The 22,675-nt window shown below is 38.6% G+C and overlaps 3 protein-coding genes across 5 annotated transcripts; 2 read left to right on the forward strand and 1 right to left on the reverse strand.

Annotated features, from left to right (window-relative positions):
• Nucleotides 1–3,384: 3,384 nt before the first annotated feature.
• Nucleotides 3,385–17,196, forward strand: LOC147872397 (eukaryotic translation initiation factor 4 gamma 3-like). Of its 3 annotated transcripts, XM_087356946.1 has the most exons (9): nucleotides 3,385–3,833; nucleotides 4,452–4,584; nucleotides 9,965–10,072; nucleotides 10,355–10,525; nucleotides 11,241–11,378; nucleotides 13,100–13,315; nucleotides 14,145–14,221; nucleotides 15,715–15,840; nucleotides 16,845–17,196. In XM_087356946.1, the coding sequence occupies exons 2-8, from the start codon at nucleotides 4,576–4,578 to the stop codon at nucleotides 15,824–15,826; spliced, it is 831 nt and encodes a 276-aa protein (XP_087213072.1). In that variant the 5' UTR covers nucleotides 3,385–3,833; nucleotides 4,452–4,575; the 3' UTR covers nucleotides 15,827–15,840; nucleotides 16,845–17,196. The 3 variants fall into 3 exon arrangements, 2 of the variants coding, with proteins under 2 accessions (XP_087213072.1, XP_087213071.1); XM_087356945.1 differs by lacking the exons at nucleotides 3,385–3,833; nucleotides 4,452–4,584 and adding an exon at nucleotides 8,928–9,127; XR_015537367.1 differs by lacking the exons at nucleotides 3,385–3,833; nucleotides 4,452–4,584; nucleotides 14,145–14,221 and adding an exon at nucleotides 8,940–9,127.
• On the forward strand, nucleotides 4,973–5,751 carry LOC147872398 (uncharacterized). Its single transcript, XM_087357020.1, has 2 exons — nucleotides 4,973–5,209; nucleotides 5,504–5,751. Exons 1-2 carry the CDS (start codon nucleotides 4,973–4,975, stop codon nucleotides 5,681–5,683), a joined length of 417 nt encoding a protein of 138 aa, XP_087213146.1. The 3' UTR covers nucleotides 5,684–5,751.
• Nucleotides 17,197–18,469: 1,273 nt separating the features above from the next.
• LOC147872399 (uncharacterized) lies at nucleotides 18,470–22,132 on the reverse strand. Its single transcript, XM_087356944.1, has 2 exons — nucleotides 21,510–22,132; nucleotides 18,470–19,240 (listed from the first exon to the last, which is right to left on the reverse strand). Exons 1-2 carry the CDS (start codon nucleotides 21,904–21,906, stop codon nucleotides 18,627–18,629), a joined length of 1,011 nt encoding a protein of 336 aa, XP_087213070.1. The 5' UTR covers nucleotides 21,907–22,132; the 3' UTR covers nucleotides 18,470–18,626.
• Between the last annotated feature and the right edge of the window lie 543 nt (nucleotides 22,133–22,675).

A 22,675-nucleotide genomic window follows, 5' to 3' on the forward strand; every position in this document is an offset into this window, starting at 1 on the left:
CCTTCAAGGGATTCTGAGCTTCGAGTGTTGTGTTGTTGTCAGTTGTGACTTGCCTGGTTATTGTCGTGTGAGCAAAAGTGAATTTGCGGTTCGATCCGTCTCTCTCTGTGAATCCGCTCTTTCGTGAAATGCTGGGTTTTAATTGTCTGCATTTGTGTTTGCTTTGAATTTAATTTATATGAAGATGTGTGCAAGGAAGTGAGCTGGGTTTATGCAAATAAAATTATTCTTAACTTACACGGAAATACAATTACTAAAACAGTGATCAGAATAAACTTCCAAGTTAGAAGGCGAATAAATTAGTTCACTGGGTGCGGTAATTTATTTGTCACGAAATTATCTCTACTGTGAAATACGAGGTGCGATCGGAAAGTTTCAAGACTGCGCCTATAAAAACCCCTACACTTATCTCAGGTATTAAATTCATCCATCACCCTCGAAGTAGTTCCCCTGGGAGTGAACACAACGATCCCAGCGCCGCTGCCAAGCCTGGAAGCATCCCTGGAAATCTTTCTTTGTCAGCCTGTCAAGCACCATCTGCGATTCTGCCTGAATCTCTTCTATCGTCTCAAATCTCCTTCCCTTTAGCTGAATTTTTATCTTGGGGAAGAGGAAGAAGTCACACGGCGAATAAGGAGGGTGCAGGATGACGGCCATGGTGTTTGAGGCCAACAACTGCCGAACTTTGAGGGCGGTGTGCGCTGGCGCGTTGTCATGATGCGTCGCATGTGGAGTTCTTCCTTTAGAATCAGCTGACAGGTCCCATAGCCTATCCCAACAATGCCGCACAAGTCGTTGATGGTACGACGTCGATCTTCGTGAATGGCCTGCCGAATCTTCGTAACATTTTCGGGCGTTGTGCTCGAAGATGGTCGTCCAGAACGCTCGTCATCATCGACAGAGGTTCGGCCATTTTTAAAACGTGAATGCCACACAAAAGTTTGTGTACGACCCATTGCGGACTCCCCAAATGCTTGCTTTAGCATTTCATAGGTTTCTGTAGCCGTTTTGGCGAGTCTTTGGCAAAATTTGATGCACACGCCATTCCGAAATCGCAGGAGGGTCGGCGTAATGCACTACCAAAACGCCCGTAACTAAGAAATAAATGCTAATTCGATGATGCCGGCTGGCACACTGATTCACTATGAATGTAGGCCGCACCCCCTAGCGGCAGAAGCTCGTACTACATCCGATTCGCCCTCTATAGACACAGTCTTGAAACTTTCCGATCGCACCTCGTATATTAGCCAACACAGACATATGCTTATTTTGCATGCAATGCATTAAAGAGCAAATGAGCATAAGAACAAGTCATTTGTCTTTTATCTTTGATTGTGCTTAGTCCAGCTTAGGTCGTTGCAAATATTCCGTCCCAGTCAGAGGACACGCATAAAACGTCGGAACAGTTCCTTATTCTCACGGTCGGCATTTGTTAGCCTCGCGACAACCCATAAGTCGGAGAATCACCCCCTGTCGGCTGTCCGCGAATGCTTATCCGAAACACTCCGTATCTGACGGCCATAGTCGATCGTGATGCTGGTTTTGTGTGGGCTGCGGGGCGAAGTTCCCGCCCTCTCTCTGCGTTCAGTCTGTTTCTGGGGCTCACCTAGCCTGGTATCCCGTGACCACCGAGGGTCAAGCAGGCCGAAGCGTGAAGAAGACGCTTGAGCACAGGAACAATTATCGCATCAACGAATTATCTGAGACAGAACCAGAATATACGCCACAAAATTCTCCAACTTAACGAAAGTAAAACCACGAAGTACTCAAGACAAAGCTGACAGGTTATCCAAGCGATATTCAGTTCGAATCTCGTTCAAAGACACAATCCCCACCTTGTGGAAGGCAAAATCCTTAGCAGTTCCTAAAATCCATTTACACATTCGCCCTGTCCCATTCACAATTCATAACAAACTTAACATCCGCCTTTTGAAGCTGCCTGTGAGATTAATGAAACTCTGTGGCACCATAATCTAAAAAAAAAATAGATTCAATTCCTGTCCCCTCTTAAAACACGCCCAAAATATCGGCTTCATCCAATCGCAATAGACTAACATGTTGGCACCGGCTAACCCCAGTTCCCTGGTTCTTCTCAGTTACTTTAAAGCAGGCTCAGAATGTACTCCCGCGATTTATCATTCATAACCATCCTGTCATGTTTAATTAATGGATACGCAACATTATCAGTTGATAGAGGAAATCGAACTCAGGACACTTTTTCCAGAGTTCTTACCTTCCTGTGTTCTCTCACTGGTCAAAATGAATATTCGGGATTCGAAGGAAAGAAACATTTTCCCTGTCGCAGGGGCGATGGGCTCAACTGCGCCCGGGCCCCTCAAAAGCCGTCTTTAAAATTAAAAAAGTATAAAAACACGACGTTATTTTTAATCAAGGGCAAATTAAACTGCAAAATTTACTTCAAGCCTCGTTTCATTACTTTTAAATTAATTTTCATTATCATAGAAAATATTTAATATTAATTTTTGATTTCTTACAAATTATAACTTGGAGTAATCCAATTTGTATTTCTTTAACTACAAAAAATGTGTAAATATGAAACGCAGGTGTTCTTATAAAATCCGAACACGTGCAACAATCTCGGCTGGCATGCCATAAGGTTCATTTCTCCGTCCTTATGCACGCTAGAATGAACAGTATTGCACTCCCTCTACTGACTGTTGCGTCATAGGTTGTCGATAAAGTGCTTGTAGATACGTTTGTGTTGAATTATTTAGCAAAAACCTTTCTGAATTAGTAACAATTTTGTGAGTGTCCCTCACTTGTTCGATTAATTTTTAATTTATAATTCAACTTTTGCTGCCTGTGGACATCGAGATCTCCTGCTATTCACAAAGGGTGAGCCAAGGGTTTCCTATTTGTTATTATTGCTCATTACATTTACAGGTTATCATTTACAATTGTGAACTCTTGTAAGAGAATTAGGCTTGTCTTGCTTTTAACACAATTGATTTCTGATTGCTTACGGCATCATTTGTTCTCGAAAAGAGCGTGGGGTGAGTGGTTTTATTAATTATTTTTATTTAATTACGTGAAGCTGTTGGAACAAACATGAAGAAAAATGGGGAATATCAGAAGAAACAAAACTGGTGAATCAAACAGAACAAACATGTTAGAGACCTCTACATGGTGTAAATGAATTTAAGAAAGCTCACAAATGAAGGAGTAACTTGGTAAAAAGGTGAGAACGGTGCTCTACTTGCAGTCTCCCACAGTATTCTGAGAAGGTTTGTGAATTACACGACTTAAATCTTTTGAGCGCCCACGGGGTTAAAGATGTTATATATGATCGCATGTGTCTGCATTTTTAAATTTAGACTATTTCTGAACGCATTTATAACCGTCCTACTTTACATCAAGTCCCATACTACATAATAAATGGCACATCTTGTTAGCATGATTGATACAAAAAACTTTTAATGCCGTTCAGAGGTTTTAGAGGTAGCAAGTACGTGTAGACGGCCGGAATGTTTCACTGCACGTCCCGATTTTTACTTTTCTGAATGCGACTACACCATTTACACTCTGCATTTTCCACACGTAAACAGTGCAAAATGGCGCATGTTGTAGTTATATTAAGCGTCTTCTTGCTCATGCTTTTTGCTTTTGATAGCGACAGATGTTTTAGTGACGTAACAAAGTGTGATTTAATTAAGGAAGACTACATCGATAAAAGAAACAAACCAGTCTTGCTGAAAAACGAAAGTCCAGAACTTGGCCCAAAACTGGATAACACGTTTGATATTGTGCGGTTTGAGAAACATACATAAGCAGAAAATAACGACAGCGTGCACCAGAGTACACGGGGTTTAAAGGTGTTTTGAATCATTCTGTTGTTTAGCCTCGCAGCTGTACATTAATCGTAAAGAATATAAATTTAGAACTTTTTAAAATTTGCAATTTTATTTTGCTTAACAAAGGGTATGTACTACCTCCAAATGTACGTTGCAAAGATCTGTTGAGGATATTATGTGTATTATAGTAGGGAATACACATTCAGAGATTGTTAAAAGTTGTTTTCTGTCTTATGTATATTCATCTAATGGAAAGTGATTGTGGAGAGAACAGTTGAAACACTGAGGACCCTTGTTTTGTGTTATGGATTAATCAATGACTGACTTGTATTGTGTACTAGAAAGTTTGAAATGTCTCCTAACTTGCTAATTTTAAAGCAAAAGCATTCATTAAAGAAAGTGCACGTTATTTTACACAACCTTATTTTGTGTTTTGATAAATGTAATCTTCCTAATATCTTCTGTGACAAATGTAAATCAGTAGCAGTGCAACACACAAACAGCCAATGCACACACGATTTTATGTGTAGCTGAAGTTCAGATTTCAAAGTTGAGACAAATGTTTAGCAATAAATATTAACATTATGAAGTTACAGAGAATTCTTGGATTATAAAATGCTGCATTCTGTGTGTCCTCAGGTAAATCCTCTAACACGTTCTCGTCTCATGAGGGAATCGAAAGAAACCCAGAAAACTCTGACTGAGAGGATCACAGCATTAAACAAGAACTACATAATGCTGGAAAAACTGATTGAGATATTCAATGCAGACAGTAAGTATGGTGGAATTCTGTGTATGTGCTAAGGTTAAAAGTACAGTCTATAAGTCACATCAGTATGATATTCTGTCAATTATGATGTTAATGTATGTCTATCTAGATGTCCAGATGTGCCCCCCAGACCCCTCTTCCAGTATATTTTGAACTTTCTTCAATATAATGTGTTTGCCCCCAAAAAATTAGTTGCCATGACTTTTGAAGTAACTCTCGTATACACTCACAAGAGGAATTTTATAATTTAAAATAATTATCAAATGTTACAGAATGTGCAGCCTCATTGCTCTTGGAAGCACAGAAGGTGTACACAAGCAGCTTGTTGCAAGTGATAGATCAGCAGAGAAAGGAGATTGATAGCCTGACAAGTCTAATTTTGTCACAAGGAATGAACATTTTGAACTTGGAGCAGCAAGTCAACAGTCAAGTTGAAGGCCAAATCGACAATGAGGTTGAAGGCCAGATTGGTGACAGTGTTGATGGCCAGGTGGATGCTACTGTCACTGCATCGGCAGAAGACGCGTGTCTTGTCCAGGAGATTGACTGTAGCGACAGAAAGACAAAACGTAACAGAAGAAGGAGGATGAGATACAAGATGAGCTTGAAGAAGATGGAAGCAGCACAGGTTTGTAATGACCCTGAATAGTCTGAGATTCGACGTAACAGACGTGTATGGAGCCTTCAGTTACTGTTACAAAATTTCAAATGTTGAAGTTATGTCACTTGCTAGATTAATTTGTCAGGTTTGCTTTTATAAATTGATGGTTTGCATTGAATAAAAATATCTTTTTTATGTTGCGGTTGAACAGCTGTAAAAATCATTGTTCAACGAAAAGAATCAGTTACAATTTTAAGAAAATTGGAAACGAACGTTGAGCTTAGCACCGTGTTTTACGAAGGTGTTTGTGTGTGTGTGCAGGAGGAGGAGGAGGAGGAGGACATGTCTGCAGACTCAGGAACTACAATAACTGAAGAGGCAGAACCAACAAGTACAATTCCTTCCGAGGGAGCAGATGCCATCTCTGCAGATGCACTGAACATCGCAATTGCTGTGGATTCTTTGACGTGCACAGACAAAGAGGGTAAGTGTAAAGAATAGTGAATTTCATTAGGGGCATGCACTGGCCAAGGCGTGAGTGGAGGATAAATGTGCCAGTGCTGAGAACTATAAGCTAAATGAAATATTTTTTTTATATATAATCAGTTCCTATTCTGGACTGCTATAAATTAATATTCATGTGTGTTAAAGAATATTTCGTTATGTCAGACCAGAAAATAGCATAAAGTTCGTGCCTGATGAACGGCTCTCCGTGTGTCAAGCATAAAATGTGTTAATCCTTATGTATAAGCACATTTATGACAAAGTTTCAAAACTGCCCTTTTGTCTTCTTGCTCATAGCATGTAATAACTCTGTTATTAAATTTGATATCTTAGAGTTTTGCTACAACTTGTCACAACGTTCCACTTTTGGTTGAAATAAACAAAGAGTAAGCGACGCTACACAAAAACTAAGTCGCATTTCTGCGTGCAAAAGTCTTGAACGACTGTGTGTGGTAATTCTTGGCCAGACCCACCATCTGTGAAGCAACGTGGAGTGCACTCGTGTAATACAGGTTCCACACACTTGTCCCATGACCTCTGACCAATCTGATGTCACTGGCACTATTGTCAGGGTCAGCGTCACATTTTGTCCTCTCAAAGAGCTCCTCAATAGTGGTTATGCTACTGGTAAGAGATCATATATGAATTGAGAATCTGGAAGGAATGATAAAGCAAAGAATGCAGAATTGTCAGTAACTTCTTACAGAATGCAGACAGTGCTAAAAATGTATCTGGTTCTTTCTTCATGGAGAATACGTTTTGAAATGAGTGCATATCATAATTTTGCTGTTTGTTTTTGCTACAAGTCTGATTTGAATGTTAGTTGAATGGAAGAAACACAGGGCCTTGTTTTCTGTGCTGCAGTATATGCAATGAAAATTGATATCACTGAACAGCGACAGTCCTTTGTAAACAACCTACATACATACATACATACATCTTTATTACATTCCATGGATCCATAAGTTAGTCAGATGACATAGGATGTAGAATAAGTCATAATAATACAATACATGTTATACAAATACAAATCATACTATTATATAAATGTCACAAAAATACAAACAAAGGGTTCACATGAAGTAGAGATAAGTTACAAATAAATCCACCCATTATATACAATAGATAAATTACGACTTACTTGTAAACATTAGAAATTCATCGACAGAGTAAAAGGAGTGTGTAATTAAGTATCTTTTCAATGCTGGTTTAAATTGTGCCTTTTTATTTACAAGACTTGAGAGATCAGATGGTAGACTGTTGAAAATTTTGATCCCTGCATAATATGCACTCTTCTGAAAACATGAGAGGTTGGCAATTGGTCTATGAAGCAGATTTTTATTCCTTGTGTTGACAGGGTGTACAGCAGAATTAGTTTGAAAGAGTTCTTGGTTATTTACAATAAAGTTCATTAATGAGAATATGTATTCACATGGAAGAGGTAAGATTTCTAATCTCTTAAATAGACTTCTACATGAATTCCTAGGCTTTACACCAGCCAATAATCTAACAATTTTCTTTTGTAAAGTGAATATCTTTTTGATGTTTGATGAATTTCTCCAAAAAATTATTCCATATTTCATTAAAGAGTAAAAATAGGCAAAATATACTGATCTGAGTGTGTCAGTGTTGCTGACATGCAACAGAAATCTAACATAACATGCGCCACTTAACTTAGGTATCAGTTTGTCAATATGATTAGTCCAATTTAGGTGATTATCAATTTGCAAACCCAAGAATTTTGTGTTTATTGACTCTTGTATATACTTCCCATCATAACCAATACTTAAAGCACATTGTGGAGAGTTATTTGTTATAAATTTTATTATATTTATTTTATCTAGATTTAGGGCCAGCTTGTTAGCAGTAAACCATTTAGTCATATGAGACAGAACTATGTTTGATGTTGAACAGAAATCATCAAAATTTTTATTTGAAATTATGACGCTTGTGTCATCAGCAAATATTATGGGTTCTGTTAAAGTATTTATTGTTTTTATTGTTGGAGGAAGGTCATTTACATATATTATAAAAAGCAAGGGCCCTAAAATTGACCCTTGGGGAACTCCATGTTTTATTGTTCCCCAGTTTGAGAAAAAAATTTGTTTGTTTTTAGGTGCTTTTACTTCGACCTTTTGCTTTCTATCTGTTAAATAGGATCTGAACCATTGCGCTGCTATTCCTTGAATGCCATAAAAATGCAATTTATCCAACAAAATTTCATGATTTACACAGTCAAAAGCTTTTGCTAAATCACAGAAAATTCCTCCAACATGCATTTTTTGGTTAATAGATTTAAGCACATTGTCTGTTAGCTTGAAGGCTGCATCTTCAGTGGATACACCTTTCCTGAAGTCAAATTGTTCCTGGACTAATATGTTGTAAGCATGCATATGATGACTTAATCTATTGTACATAATCTTCTCAAGCACTTTAGAAAAGGTAGTTAAAAGTGAAATTGGTCTGTAATTTGTCATATTGGTTTTGTCCCCTTTCTTGTACAGTGGTTGTACTACTGATAATTTAAGGCGGTCCGGGAAAATGCCTGTGTATAATGAGTGATTACAAATGTGGGTTAATGGACGACTAATTAAAACTGAACAAGCTTTCAAAATTTTACTTGTTATTTCATCATAACCTGATGAGTTTTTTGATTTGAGGGAATTTATTACACTTTTCACCTCAGTTTCGGTGGTTGGAATGATATTAAGGCCAGAAAATTTTAGAGGAAATGCAGCTTTTAAAATGGAAACAGCATCTTCTGTCCCTGTTTGATTTAAATTCAGGCTTTCAGTAATTGTTAGAAAAAACTTATTGAAGGCATTAGCCACTGTTCCAGGATAATTTACTTTTTCATTGTTTATTAGAAGAGATGGCATCTGTTCTGATAAATATATTTTTCCTGTCTCCCTTTTTATTATGTTCCATGTTGTTTTTATTTTATTGTCTGATTTTGCTATAAGTCTACTGTAATGCTGCTTTTTAGCCTCTTTTATAACATTATTCAGAATTTTACAATACTTAACATAAAATGCTCTTGCATTTGGGTCTTTCCACAAGAATTCATATCTTGGAAGATTTCAGACTTTCCATTTGATTGGTTTTGAAAGACCCATTAAATTGCAGGTTAACAGAAGTTCTGTTGCAAATTTATACTGGCAAATGTTGTGGAAGGAACTGATTTAATATATAATGCAATTTGTAGAAGAATACCTCACATGAAGAAAAGATTTTCAAATATTTCATGATGACACAAAGCTCAAATTCCTCATTGCTGATTTTGTTGCAAGCTCATGTCAGCGTTTGCTTCCAGACCAGGGGAGTCCACAGAATCCAGAAGGTAAGAGGATATATGACTGAAATTTCCTGTTGGAGCTGTCAATGAAGAGACCAGACGACTTACTTGATCTTAGTGCAGTAGTGAACGATGGCACAAATCAGGTACATTTAAAATTGGCACTTATTGATATAATGAAGTAAGTCTTTTTAAAGTGTGTAAATGATTGTGGGAAGTTGAATCCACTTTAGATTGTATCATTTGTTTTGGAGAAGGAAGGTGGATTTCTTCTATAGCTGTCAGAGTGTAGTTTATAGGACGAAGTATTGCCAAAGGCAGTCACTCGGTGTGTGGGTGACTGATTGGTGATGGTGATGGGGTCGGAGTAGTATGTGTTTCGAAAGCAAAGGTGCAAAAATCTGTTATGGATGCGGTAGAAGTGTAGGGTACATGGAAATGGGGGGTTGTGACATTTGGAGTGTTCTACAGGTTAGATGCTTTGTGGAAGGATAAAGAACTTGGCTGTATCCCCATTTACTGACAATTGCATTAAGAAAATTTAAGCTGTGCTGAAAGAGAATTGATTATATGTGGTTTAAGATAATGGGCGAGTTATTTGTCAGTGATCATTCTTGGCTAGCCATTTAATGTATGTGTGTGAGAATGAAGTGAACAGTTGAAGATGTTTTATAAGTAACTGCAGCTGTAGGAATGTTGTATTTTTTGTGAGAGGTGATGAACACAACAAACTAGAAACAACTTGAGCCAAATTTCACTCTCTTGCCATTCAGAGCTTTGTACATACAGGTGTATTATTTTGTGAGCTGTTGGATGCATCCAGTAATGTATAAAATGAATGTCTAAATTCAAAAATGGAAAATTTAAAGTAAATATATGCCAGTTTAGTTTTCAAAATATACTCAGAGTTGAATTCCTTACTTTGCCGTGCATTTTGAAATACCCTAAAATTCTGAGCATAATTGTTTTTAAATTGCTTTCAGGTACATGTGGTAGAGAGGAGATTCTCTAAGACGAATAGAACTCCCTCTGGCACGCCATCTCGTAATATATTTTATCCTGACTTCATGAAGGGACATGATTCCGAAGAGGTAAGTATGTGAATATTTTGTGTGTTTGCCTTGTGATAATTGTCCATAAATGCAGATGTTTCCATGAAAAGCTAGTGCGTACCAGAAGTGTTAGCTGTTATGCACAACTGTTGCAGCATGCTACAGTGTTCTGCAAAAATTGAGTTCACACTGTAAAGTAAGTTTCAACGTGGCCACTTGTAGTTTTTGGAATATTTTAAGATCTAGATAATCTTTTAGAACAAGATAATTTTTAGGATTGAACACTGAGCTAATTTTCTGCTGCTTCGGTTCAATTCACAGCAGACTACACCTTGGAGAAACAGCCAACAAATCGTCACTAAGTCTAAGGAGCCTGTTACTCATATAGAGCTTTCGCTGAAGGAAGATGTACAACTGCAACATGCAGAAAACGCATGGAGGCCTAGACGAGTGAAGCCCTCTGCTACCAATGAAGAGGAGGCAAAGACTCAGGTATGTACCTGGCATTCTTTGACCACAGGATCGCAGAAGCAGTGAATACTGCTGTGTCTATCCCAATGTAAGATGGCTGAATGTAACAGTCCTGCACTAAGAAACTCGTCTACACGGAAAAAACAATTTTCTGATGTATCTGTGGGGTGACCAACCATTTAGGGGTGATGGGGGTAATTTGGCGACGTGTCTGTAGAGAATTGGATTGTTTAAACTCTTGTGCAGTGACCAGAGGTTTTGGGTTTCACTCATACTGGGTCACAGATTGCTGAGTGGCTCTTAAGTTTAATGTGAAATGCTTCTTTCACTCTTCAAACATCCCTCAGTCATTCTTGTGACCAATTTTGTTAACCATTATTCTATTGGATCTACTCTTTAGATTTGTTCATCTTTGCTCTATTCAAGTGGCGTTAGTTATGCCCTGTAACCAGTTTATTTTCAACGGTGAATTGATTATCCTTTCTCACACCACTGACTGGTCATGTGAAAAGGACAATCTGATCTGTTTTAACATTTTTTGCTTCACGTGCATGTGTTGTAAAGGCAGCAACTTTTGATTTGGATGTTAATGTAATGGAGATCTTGGGCTTGTACCTCGAACCGACTTAAAAGGCAGAGTACTGAACAAACGTCACATATTAAAACATGTTTTGCTTTAATTTTGTGTTTTGTGTTGTCTTTCTGTGAAGTGATGAGAGAGAACTTGATGTTGCAGGACCTGTATAAGAAGGTGCGCAGTGTGCTCAACAAGCTCATGCCTGAGAAATTTGACACACTTGTTGCTCAGGTCCAGTCTCTGCCAATTGACAGCAGTGATCGCCTGGAGGGCGTTATCAAGCTCATATTTGAAAAGGTGAGGCAGCAGTCTTTTTAACAGCTGATACATTGAAACAGAACTGTCATATTGATACAATTTTTCTTTGTTTGAGACTTTGCAGCTGAATTTCTGAAGTACTGAAAGTATCCTCAGCATAATAATAATGGAGGCTCTAGAGGCAGCTGAAAATTGAAATTTTTACTGATCACGGTAATAATCTTAACCACCTGAAACCTGGTTGTTCTTTCTTTAAATACACCTTCAAGCATAGGATTTCTCTTCACTCATCTATAAATGAATGTCTCATACGTGAAAAGGGAACACTGTCATGAAATGTTTGGCATCTGACTGAGATTTGGAGTTTCTTGGGTTCAAGGGATAAAGATTTGCTTCTGTCGATGCTTCATTTAGGTGGCTATGATTTAATAATTTTAATTGATGCGACATCTCTAGGTATATCTTCAGTACAGTTACTGTTATACGAGGGGCAGTCAGAAAGTACCCGGAATTGTGGTATAGCACTATAATGGTAGGACATATGGCAATGCTTACCTAATCACCTTCAAAGTAGGACCCTTGCGCACGCACACACTTGCTCCATCAATCCTGCCATTGTTGGAAGCACCAGTGGAAGGCTTCGTTTGGAATCTTCCGGAGTTCGGCCGTCGCATTCGATTTATTGTGAAACGTGTCGGGTGATGACGGGAATGCTTTTCTCGAAGAGGAATTGCTGCACAACCAGCGATGTGTGGCTCAGTGCGTTATCGTGATGCAGAAACCACCCACCCTGCCACTTGTCGCGCCGATTCCTCCGAACTGCTTCGCGCAACCTCTGCAACAGTTGCACGTAGAAATGACCCGTAACAGTCTGTCCAGGCGGTATGAACTCATGGTGCACCACACTGTCGATGTCAAAGAATTCCATGAGCATCACTTTTTCCTTGGATCGAACGAGGCATGATTTCTTTGGTCGGGGAGACGACACTGTGTGCCACTCGGATGACTGCATCTTCGTCTCCGGGTCGTAGGCGAACACCCATGACTCATCACCAGTGACGACCTTTGTGAGGAACTTAGGGTCCTGCGTACTTTTCTGAAAGAGATCTCCAGCGACCATCGTGCGACATTCCATCTGATCCGTAGTCAGCTGCCTCGGAACGAACTTCGCACTGACACGTCTCATCTTCAAATCGTCGGACAGAATTGCATGAATGGATCCGTGAGAGATACCAACTTCATGCTCCAACTCCACGATGGCCATCCTGCGATCAGATAGAATCAGTTGTCGCACTTGTTCAATTGTTCCCACGGTTCTGGATGTCGAAAGCCTCCTGCTGCGCTGGTCATCCACCAACGTCTCCTGTCCATTCTTAAACCGGGAAAACCAGTCCTAAACCGCGGATTTCATTAGTGCAGTATCACCGTAAAATTGCTGCAGGGCCGATAGCGTCTCTTCAGCAGATTTGCCCAATTTGCACATGAACTTGATGTTCGCACGCTGTTCGAACTGTGAAATTGCGCCGAATGACCTACATCCACGTCTAACTGAAACGGAACACTAACGACACGGCACGCCGAAACCTGTCCAGACCTGTTGCCACTGCGAGCAGACACGCTCAGCTGCCCACCACAACACTTGCGTGCGCTATCTTACCTCTCATTCTCCGTCTGCAGGGGAATTCCGAGAACGTTTTGACTGCCCTACGTATATATGTCATACAGAGCAAAGTGATCATGTCGTGTATTTTTATGTTTAGGCCGTTGATGAACCCAGCTTCTCCGAGGCGTACCCAAGAATGTGTAAAGTTCTGTCCGGCACGCAAGTTCCAGCAGAGTGCGGGAACAAGGATGAACCAGAGATTACCTTCAGGAAGCTGCTGCTAAACCAATGCCAAAATCATTTTGAAAAGAATTCTGAGGTGGAGCTGGACCTAGAAGCAAGACATAAAGAGATTGAAGAAGCAGCAGAGCCAGTGAGTACTTCTCAAACTGTCTTTGTCTACAGTCTAATGTTTTACGTTTCTGTCGACAGATTGGGAATAGCTCGGTCTGCTTGATCTGACAGAATATGTGTCTTCCCCCTTTATGCTTGTAGATGAAGATCCATCCTTCAAAGCATAGTTATTTTTATAAGTTTCTAAAGTTTTTAAGAATTCTGAAGAAAACGAATGACAAGGAAAGTACTAAATCCCTCAAAGTATTTGCACAAGAACCCAACTACAAAGTGTGAGGGTCCAATGTGAAAATTATGGCATATGACAAGTCTCTTTTTGCAGTTGTTCTCCACTAATGTAATTGTAATCTAATAACATTACGTATCTCAAGAGGGCATATAAATTGAATTAAAATTATTATGATCTAATTGTACCTCAAGATGAAAAATCATTTTCTTAACTCCTTAAGCTAGTTTTACTTTTCTACATGTTTGACTGCCTATAATGAATACTTTATGCAATGATTTTTTCTGAACATCATTAACTCTCATAACAATGGACTTTTGCTGCACTTTTATCCTCCTTCCCTACCCCTGGCAATGTATTTCTCATTGGCTCATGATATGTTCTCTTGTATCACAGTTGAGTGTCATCAGCCACACAAAAACACTGATTCATGGACTCAGTTGCATATTTATAATGATACGCAAACGTCATAGCAAACTTTAAAATGGAAGCTTACATATGTGAAAGGCGTTGCATGAAATGTCTCTTACTGGCGCTATCTTAATTAGCGATTCCTAATTAGCAGAGTTCTGAATCAACACTGAATTCAAACTAAAATCTTTTATATCTCTTTGTTCTGCAGGCAAAGAAAAAGGAACTACAACGCAATCTCGAAGAGGAACTGCGAAGGATACGAAAGAAATCAGTGGGAAATATTAGGTAAGATTCGTTTTTGTTTATAATATTTGCAGCTCTAAAGTTGATTCGTCAGTGGCACGTGAAAGTAGTGAAGCTAGAGTAGTAGAAACTGGGAGGAAATTTGAAATGTTTATGGCTTTTACCTTCCAGTTTGTAAGTTGTGCCTTTTATTCTAAATTTTGTGCCAAATTGGAATGGGACTGTTGGGTGCCAAGTCTTGGTACAGTAAAAGGTTAATGTTATATTTGATAATTCAAAGTTCTTTATAATTTTGAAATGATTCCTAATTCCAATCTGAGAATTCACAACTTCATTTATTTTGTAACCTTTAATAGTCAAAAGGGACATGCTCTCTTTTACACCAGCCATTGTGGTAGGCTGAATGGTGCCATATTCTTTTTTTATGTCAGGAGATTCTTAAGGGTCTTATACATTCAAAGAAACTCTGTCTTGTTTCTCTGAAATGTTTCTAAGGCTTCATAGTTTGTCAGAGATCCATTTGTAATTGAATCACTCTTAGTCTTAGACTTCCCCGGCTTGGGTGACCCTACTAGGAGCCGAAGCCCATGCCCGCATAGCCCTAAGGGTCATTTGAGTATGCAAGCCCCCTCACCAAGCAAAATGTATGGGCCTTTGACAAGGTGGTGATACCTTTGAGGGGGTTTTCTTTCTAATATTCCCCTGAAATTTGCGAAGAATTTAGAATATTTAAAATAAATGTCTCCAAGAAGATGTTTTCTGTGTTGTTCCATAATGTGTCAAAATGAGGCAGAAATATCTACGTATGCTTCACAATTCTGCTGCTTATCTCATCATAAAGTCCACACTTCGTCTTCTTTTTTTTCATGAAGATGTATGTGTCCTGCCAGGGCACTGATGGATTAACTCTGTATATAATCAGAGGACTGAAGGTTAAAGTCCTGCTCCACTTAAAATATCCATAGGCTTTTAATATGTCACACAACCCCTTTGAGGAATTGCATGTATCGCAATTGGAACAGTTGAACAATCTCTTGTTTATTGCTTTCCCATACGTGTGATACAACATCTTGCTCTGCTGTGCTTGTTCACACAGTTCACTCAGATCTCACCTTGCCCCTGTGTTGCTTGCGCCCCATGTCAGTTACGGTTTCTTACCATGAAAACGCTGTGACGTTCCTGCTCAATTAAATGATTCACAGCACTACAACTCCGTATTTTTCCAGTATGTAAATTGTTACGTAAGTAAGTAATGTAATTATTTAATTTGAAGTTCTTAATACTCTGTCTGAACTCTTTTAACAGCTTTTTCCAGGGTCGCCTAGAGAAACCACGCAAAAGAAATTATAGTTCACATCAAAAATATATATCACACACAAGAGATTGAATAAATGAAATTAATTTAAAAAAGTTATTATTTTAAGGTACAAATGTTTCTGTATCTTGCAGAGACGAACTACTTCGCTCGTGTTCTTTTTTTGAGTTTTTACTATTGTCTTAACTCAACCCATTGAAATATTTTTTGTACTTTACAGATTTGTTGGCGAGCTCTTCAAATTAGGGATGCTGACAGCGAGCATAATGCAGCGATGCATTAAGCGTCTTCTTGTGGAAGGAGACGAGCAGTCGGAGTGGGGGCTGATTTAGAGAGAAAAAACCAAGTATGTTTGTGTTAATTTTCAAATAGTTTTAGTTTTGCAGTTTTCTTACAGTTTAATTTATTGCCCTCCTTTGAGTTCTACGGAGACCCCAGGCATATATGTAAGGTATGACACAAAAAAGCAGTGTGTCGTAGTGTTTGTTCTCTTTCAGTTTCTGGTTTCTGTCTCGTAACATGCAAGTAGTTCGTAATTGTTACGCGTTCTTGGCACGAATTGTATAACGAGAAGGCATTATGGGCTGGTCATGTCTGTCCGGTCAATTTAACTTGACAGACTTGGATGAAATTTGATATGGAGTTTGTGCTTTTTGCACGACCTCGCTCACGTCATATTTTGAATATCCTACTACAGGTGGTAAGATGGTGATGAACAAGCAGTTTTGTGAGTTAGAAAATTTGATGTTTTAATCTGGTGGCCAACATGGTAACTACTGCTGAAGTTGGATTTAATACTTGTAAATGCACATTATAAAGAATACATAAAGATATTATGCGTATTCTGATATTAAATACCTTTCTGAGATTGCCGACGAGATTCTGAAAGTGTTTCTGTGTGATGAATGATCACCATGACATGTTCTTCTGCATTTCTTTGTACTCCTCCTACCTGGGTCACGCTCATAGGATTAAAATAAAATGCCTGATGCTGTAGTGTAAGCTTGTCCCTGTCTAGCGCAAAGGAAATCTTGCTCAGTATTGGGTTAGACTTGAATGTTTCCTCCCGTCACCTCTGCTGGCTCATGTCAGAATTCACTCACTGTCACAGCACGAGCAAGCAGTACCATGCCTAGGCTCAGCTACCAAAAATCTCTGTTTAAGTGTTCGTGTAGATGAGACGCACATTTACATTTAGTTAGTGACGGTAACCTTCAGAGCTCCCTTTAAATTTACACGTGCCTTCCCGCACAGCATGTGCTATGTGGACTTGATGAGTTTTCTAGTTTCATGTGTCGGCTCTTAAGCGTAAGGAGTGAAATGTGACTTGAATTTTCTGTGTTCTTGCAGGACCTGTCCGAGTGCTTCAGCAAAATGAAGGAGCTTTCCCAGAAGAAGGGACTGCTATCAAGTCGGATCAGATTCATGCTGCAAGATGTTGTAGACCTCCGGAAAGACAACTGGGTCCCGAGAAGGACTGCATCAACCCCCAAAACAATGGCCCAGATCCAGATTGAACAAGGGGAGGGAGATTAGATTACGAGTTTGAAACAAAATTTCCCTCCCAAAACCTCACACCTAAGAGAGGGCGTGGCTTTTAAAACACTTCGAATATTGATGCAGCCGCACAGTGGTGAAACTTGAAAAATGAAATTGTCAATAAATGTTTGTGTTCCATAAAAGTGGTCGCTTGGTTTTGTTATTGCTGTATGGTACTGCACGGTTTGAACGGTATTAAGAATGATCAGTGGGTGCACGGTATTTGCAGAAGAGAAGACTTTGCACTCAAGTGGTTATTTTTTAAAAGTTCTTCCTATTAGGCCGTGAGGCTTGTTAGTCTTGGATTTTCCCTCCATCTCTTCATCGGACGTCGTATCGAAGTCTTCCCCTTTTTAAATGTTAAATGAATATGTAGTAGTTACTGCTGATGTGTAGACAAGGCATTAGGGATGTGGTCAGTGTCCAAAGTGGAATCCTCTCCAGAATGTGCGGAAATAAGAAAGTGGACGTAAACTTACAGCAGTGTTGTCTTCATTAGATCCACCTCCATAGATTTGTAAAATTTAATGGAAAATCTAATTTCTTGTTTTGTGATGCTGTGTCCAATACTAGGCGCATCTTTTCTAAAGTAAATGTCCGTCTGCTTGGGATCGTTATTAGTGCACTGCCACAGACTTGCAGAGCACCTGCAATGACCATTTCCACTCATGTCTACGAGATTTACGACATATTGCATGCACGTGCACGTCACGTAACTTGCATAAACGAAACCACTTTAATGAAATCTTTTTTTGAGTACTTCTGCCATGTTGCGCAACTTTCTGCACTCGCGGCACACTAAATATCGCGGCAACCAACCCCATTTTGCACGTCGTGGCTGCGACAACTTCTTATAAATCGATACCAGCCGAAAAATGTTCTGTTCGATTATAATTATCCCTATTTATTATCACGCCATTTATTTTAAATATATTCGTTATTACAAATAAATTCAAATTTAATATTTCCTACAATTTCATCTAAAATGTTTTAACTATGTGTAAACATTTGAACTTAAATATTCTTTTTTCATATTGTTTAATGTAGATCGCAGAAAAGTACACAGAACGGCAATAAAAGTGAAGGGGAAGTGCACGTGTTTTGCTGCGAAGTGATTGTGTCGCTTTCCAATTCTGTTTAGTAGATCTTGTCCGTCCTCCGTGTGCCCGATCATAATAAAGAAAATTAAAACTGGGACAGAGCAGAAAAACGTTTTTCAATTATTTTAGGATGACAATATCCGCTTTTGATGTACTGCACTGACGTCTAAAGGATTCTCTTCAGCGCCAAGACACATTCATGAGAGAACGCATCCAGCCTATCCAAATGTTGGCCGTTGCAATTACTGTTTAATGAATAGAAAGTTTCAATAGTTTTACTTATGATATACAAAGTACAAGAAACGTGTAGAGGATAATAATCTACAACTATTATTAGCGTAGAAATGTATAATTACTTGTAATACAAAAAAGGGGCACAGAAAAAGACCAATACAAGAAATATTTGGAAACATTTCATGAAGTAAAGTCATCAGAGGTTTCTGATGCTGGTGAGAGATGTGGACCAACATTTTCTTAGTTCTGGCTCGCTGTTCTAGCTGCCAAACTTCTCTGCTGGATCATACCCATCGCTTGAACCAGTTGAAGTACTCGGACGCACGTTCTGATAGAGATGGCCTTCAGTTGATGTTGTCGCCTGCCGACTAGTGTTTATGCGCATAGGATGAATTTCAGCAGAGTACTGATTGTAGGAAACCATTTTTTTCCGTTGTTTCATGGATGTTATTTTTTGTAGCACCGACATTTGGAATTCTAATATCTTGTCGTCATCAAAAGTGTTCAATGAAGGAATTATCCCTCTGAAAAAAGACAAATGACGATCCGATTGATCCTTAGGAGCTTGAATCATTTCTAGTTCAACATTGTCTAGTGTTTTGAAATCCTTGGCGATTGCTTGAGTAACTTCGTTTTCATGGGTGTTTTGAGGTGTTTGCTCATTTGCCGCCTCGGGCTGTCCAACATCGGCTGATCGGGTGACTTCTGTTTTCCGTTCCTGGAACACTTTCCTTAGGAATGGTAACAGTGCGTTGTAATCGTGCGTTTTTGTAGTTGGCTTTCCAGCTCCCGATCTTGCAGCCTCTTTTTGTTTTTTAATGGATTTTTTAGGAGCATCTCGAACATTCACCCGTCTCTTCATCACTTCTTTAGCTGAAAAAAACAACATCATAAGAATAAACCAATGTGCCACATGCTAGATTCATACCAATCAACTAGAATATGCTACAACTGTTATTGTCATTGATACAATAATTTATTTACCGTCTATACACAAACTTAAAATAATGTAGTTTAAAATTACTTAAAATTATAACATTTCTCAGTAGATACTGTATCTTGTTACATTTTGTATTGACGACATGTTTCGATGTGTATTACATCATCATCAGTTCTATCAATTTTAAAAACTGTTGCACATCTTGCGTTGCGTATATTGATTTGTTTGATTTTTAAGTCTCTTCCTTTAAATTTGAAGGTTGTGCTTGGATGTTTTATATCTGTAAAATTAATTTTCAAATCGTGATTTTGGATATTGACATAGGAAATATAATAATTTACTAATTTAAAGAGTTATTACGTAATATAACGTAATACAATGTAAAAGAATCATAATAAATAGTAGTAAAAGGTAGTAAAACATACATACATACATACCTTTTACTACTATTTATTATGATTCTTTTACATTGTATTACGTTATATTACGTAATAACTCTTTAAATTAGTAAATTATTATATTTCCTATGTCAATATCCAAAATCACGATTTGAAAATTAATTTTACAGATATAAAACATCCAAGCACAACCTTCAAATTTAAAGGAAGAGACTTAAAAATCAAACAAATCAATATACGCAACGCAAGATGTGCAACAGTTTTTAAAATTGATAGACCTGATGATGATGTAATACACATCGAAACATGTCGTCAATACAAAATGTAACAAGATACAGTATCTACTGAGAAATGTTATAATTTTAAGTAATTTTAAACTACATTATTTTAAGTTTGTGTATAGACGGTAAATAAATTATTGTATCAATAAAACACAAACATGACGCAATTAAGATATAAAAAAAAATGTTATTGTCATTATTCTAAGCTTTTTTCATTATTGATGTTTTTGTTTCAGATATCTGGCGAGCGGTTGTATTTTCACAGATATACATTACTCGGCATTTCTACAGCAAGCAAGATTGTCAGAGATGTAAGTTGCAGTGTTTGGAATGTATTCCCGTTCCCACTAAACAGCACTGGGAAACGATCGCTTCAGATTTTGAAAGAAGGGCGAATTTTTCGCACTGTTTAGGAGCAGTTGACGGGAAACATATTAGAATAGTCAGCCCATTTGGCTCGATGTACTTCAACTACAAAGGTTATTCTTCTGTGGTCTTGATGGCGGTTGCAGACGCGGATTACTGTTTTGTCTATGTTGATGTTGGAAGTTACGGAAAAGATTGCGATTCTAAAATATTTAAGAGCTCCTCGCTGTGGACATCATTAAGACATGAAAAACTGGAAATGTCTTCCAGGATCAATAAGTCCTAAAGTACCTTCTTTCTTTCTGGGAGATGAAGCATTTGGGCTACACAAACACCTACTTCGTCCGTGTGGTGGACATAACTTGACAGTAAAACAAAACGTTTTCAATTATCGTCTCTCTAGAGCCCGAAGGTACATAGAACGCTCGTTTGGAATATTAAGTAATAAATGGAGGATCTTTCATCGAGCTATAAACTTGCAACCTGATTTTGCTGTAGCCATCGTCAAGGCTTGTGTTGTTTTACACAACTTTGTTCGGGAGAGAGGACTTGATAAAATATGTGGTGAAGACGCAGTGCGCGGGGGAATATAAGCAAACAATGTGAGGAATCTTTTAGCTGACTACTTCTTAACACCTGTTGGATCTCTGAAATGGCAGCTTTCAAAGATTTAATTTCATGAACGTTAATCATATCTTTATAGCTATATAGGGGAATAAGTGGCGGATTTTCTAACAATCAGCGGAGAATTTTCATACAATTACCCGGTCTAGATTCGAACACCGAACTCCGGAGTTCGTAGATAGGAATACAACCCTGTACGAAGTAAGGTTTGATCACTTGCAGTCGAGAAGTTTTTGGTCAGACGAAGGTCTTAGTGTTTTACGATAAGAATAAAGTAATTTATTTCATATATAAACACGTGTTATTATTATTATTATTATTATTATTATTAAGTAACATTAATACTGTTTCTGTCTTTGCAAAAATATATAATGAAGTTATGAGCTGGACCTCGCGGGGTGTAATTGGAAGGAGGTAATTATTAGGCCCACACAAAACCGGGAGATGTAGGAACATCTCATTTGCACAAAGGAGACTCTGCTCTTTAGGAAAATCTGACACAGAACGCAAAGAACAAAGCGCACTCCACATACCTGAAACTGCAGTTTCTTCCTCTTTCCCTCCTCCGCTTTCGTGGCCGCCCTCGACTTCAGCTGCGTTAGACGATGAGTCGGTCTTGAAAGTTATATTCCCCGAAAGATGTTCCGTTGGTGCAATGGAAAAATCGTCGATATCCAGAGGACAAATTTCAAGTTCTCCATTCTCATTAAAGAAACGACGAGACTCGTGCATGTCAATTCCCTGTGTCGTCGCCGATTGCAAATCTGCAGTGGCCAAAGGAACGGTGTGTCCATTTGAAGCCACTTCGATTGTGCCCACACAATCTTCCTTCTTCGACTTCTTCGCGCGCGTTGAGTTCATTTCTTCGAGTAATTTCCTTTTCGTCCCAGAGCCAGCCTGGCGATCTGCTTGCGTACTGTCGGTCGACATGTCTACCGACGTTTCGGTGTTCAATAATTTCTTCGTCGATGTCCTCCGACAGAATAGAATGAAGAGAGTGAAATTCCGAAAGTTTTTTACTTTATCGACAACCTCTTCGCAGCACAATTCGTCCCAGAATGATGAAAGCCGATTGTTGCCTGCTATTTATACCAACACAACAAAGCAGACACGATTGAAATAAATGTGGTCTCGTTCGACTACGATGCGAGCATGACCTTGAGTTGGCGCCGCGCATGCGCGAGGCGCGGGTGGGGGCCCGCGGCGACTGGCGGCCAATTTGGGCGTGGGCGAAGATTTCCGGGCAGTATATCTCGCGACTCCGATGAGCTAGCGCGCTGATTTTTTTGCCAAACGAAAGATCTTGTCTAGATCTGTCGCTTTAAGCCATAAAAAGAGAACTTTGTAAAATATTTGTTGGTGTCGTGAAAAATTTAAACTTTCTGATGTCGTTTTATTTCCATATCCCAAAGAAAATATTACCCGCTAACTCAGACGTATTCACGTAAAACCCACGGCCGTGTCCCCGACACAGCGACACCCCGAGTTTTTTAGTTGCAGGAATAATAAGAGAATTACTCCAAGTTATAATTTAATTACATCCCATCATAATGCAAGAAGTCAATAATTAGTATTAAATATATTCTGTGTAAAAGGAAATTAATTTAAAAGTAATGAGAAGAGGCTTGAAGTAAATTTTGCAATTTAATTTGCTCTTGTTTAAAAATAACGTCGTCTTTTTTATACTTGTTTAATTTTA

The sequence above is a fragment of the Zootermopsis nevadensis genome, unplaced genomic scaffold (assembly GCF_977971745.1).
Source record: "Zootermopsis nevadensis isolate Lab colony 2312 unplaced genomic scaffold, Znev_1.0 Znev_ptg000028l, whole genome shotgun sequence".
NCBI lineage: Eukaryota > Metazoa > Arthropoda > Insecta > Blattodea > Termopsidae > Zootermopsis > Zootermopsis nevadensis.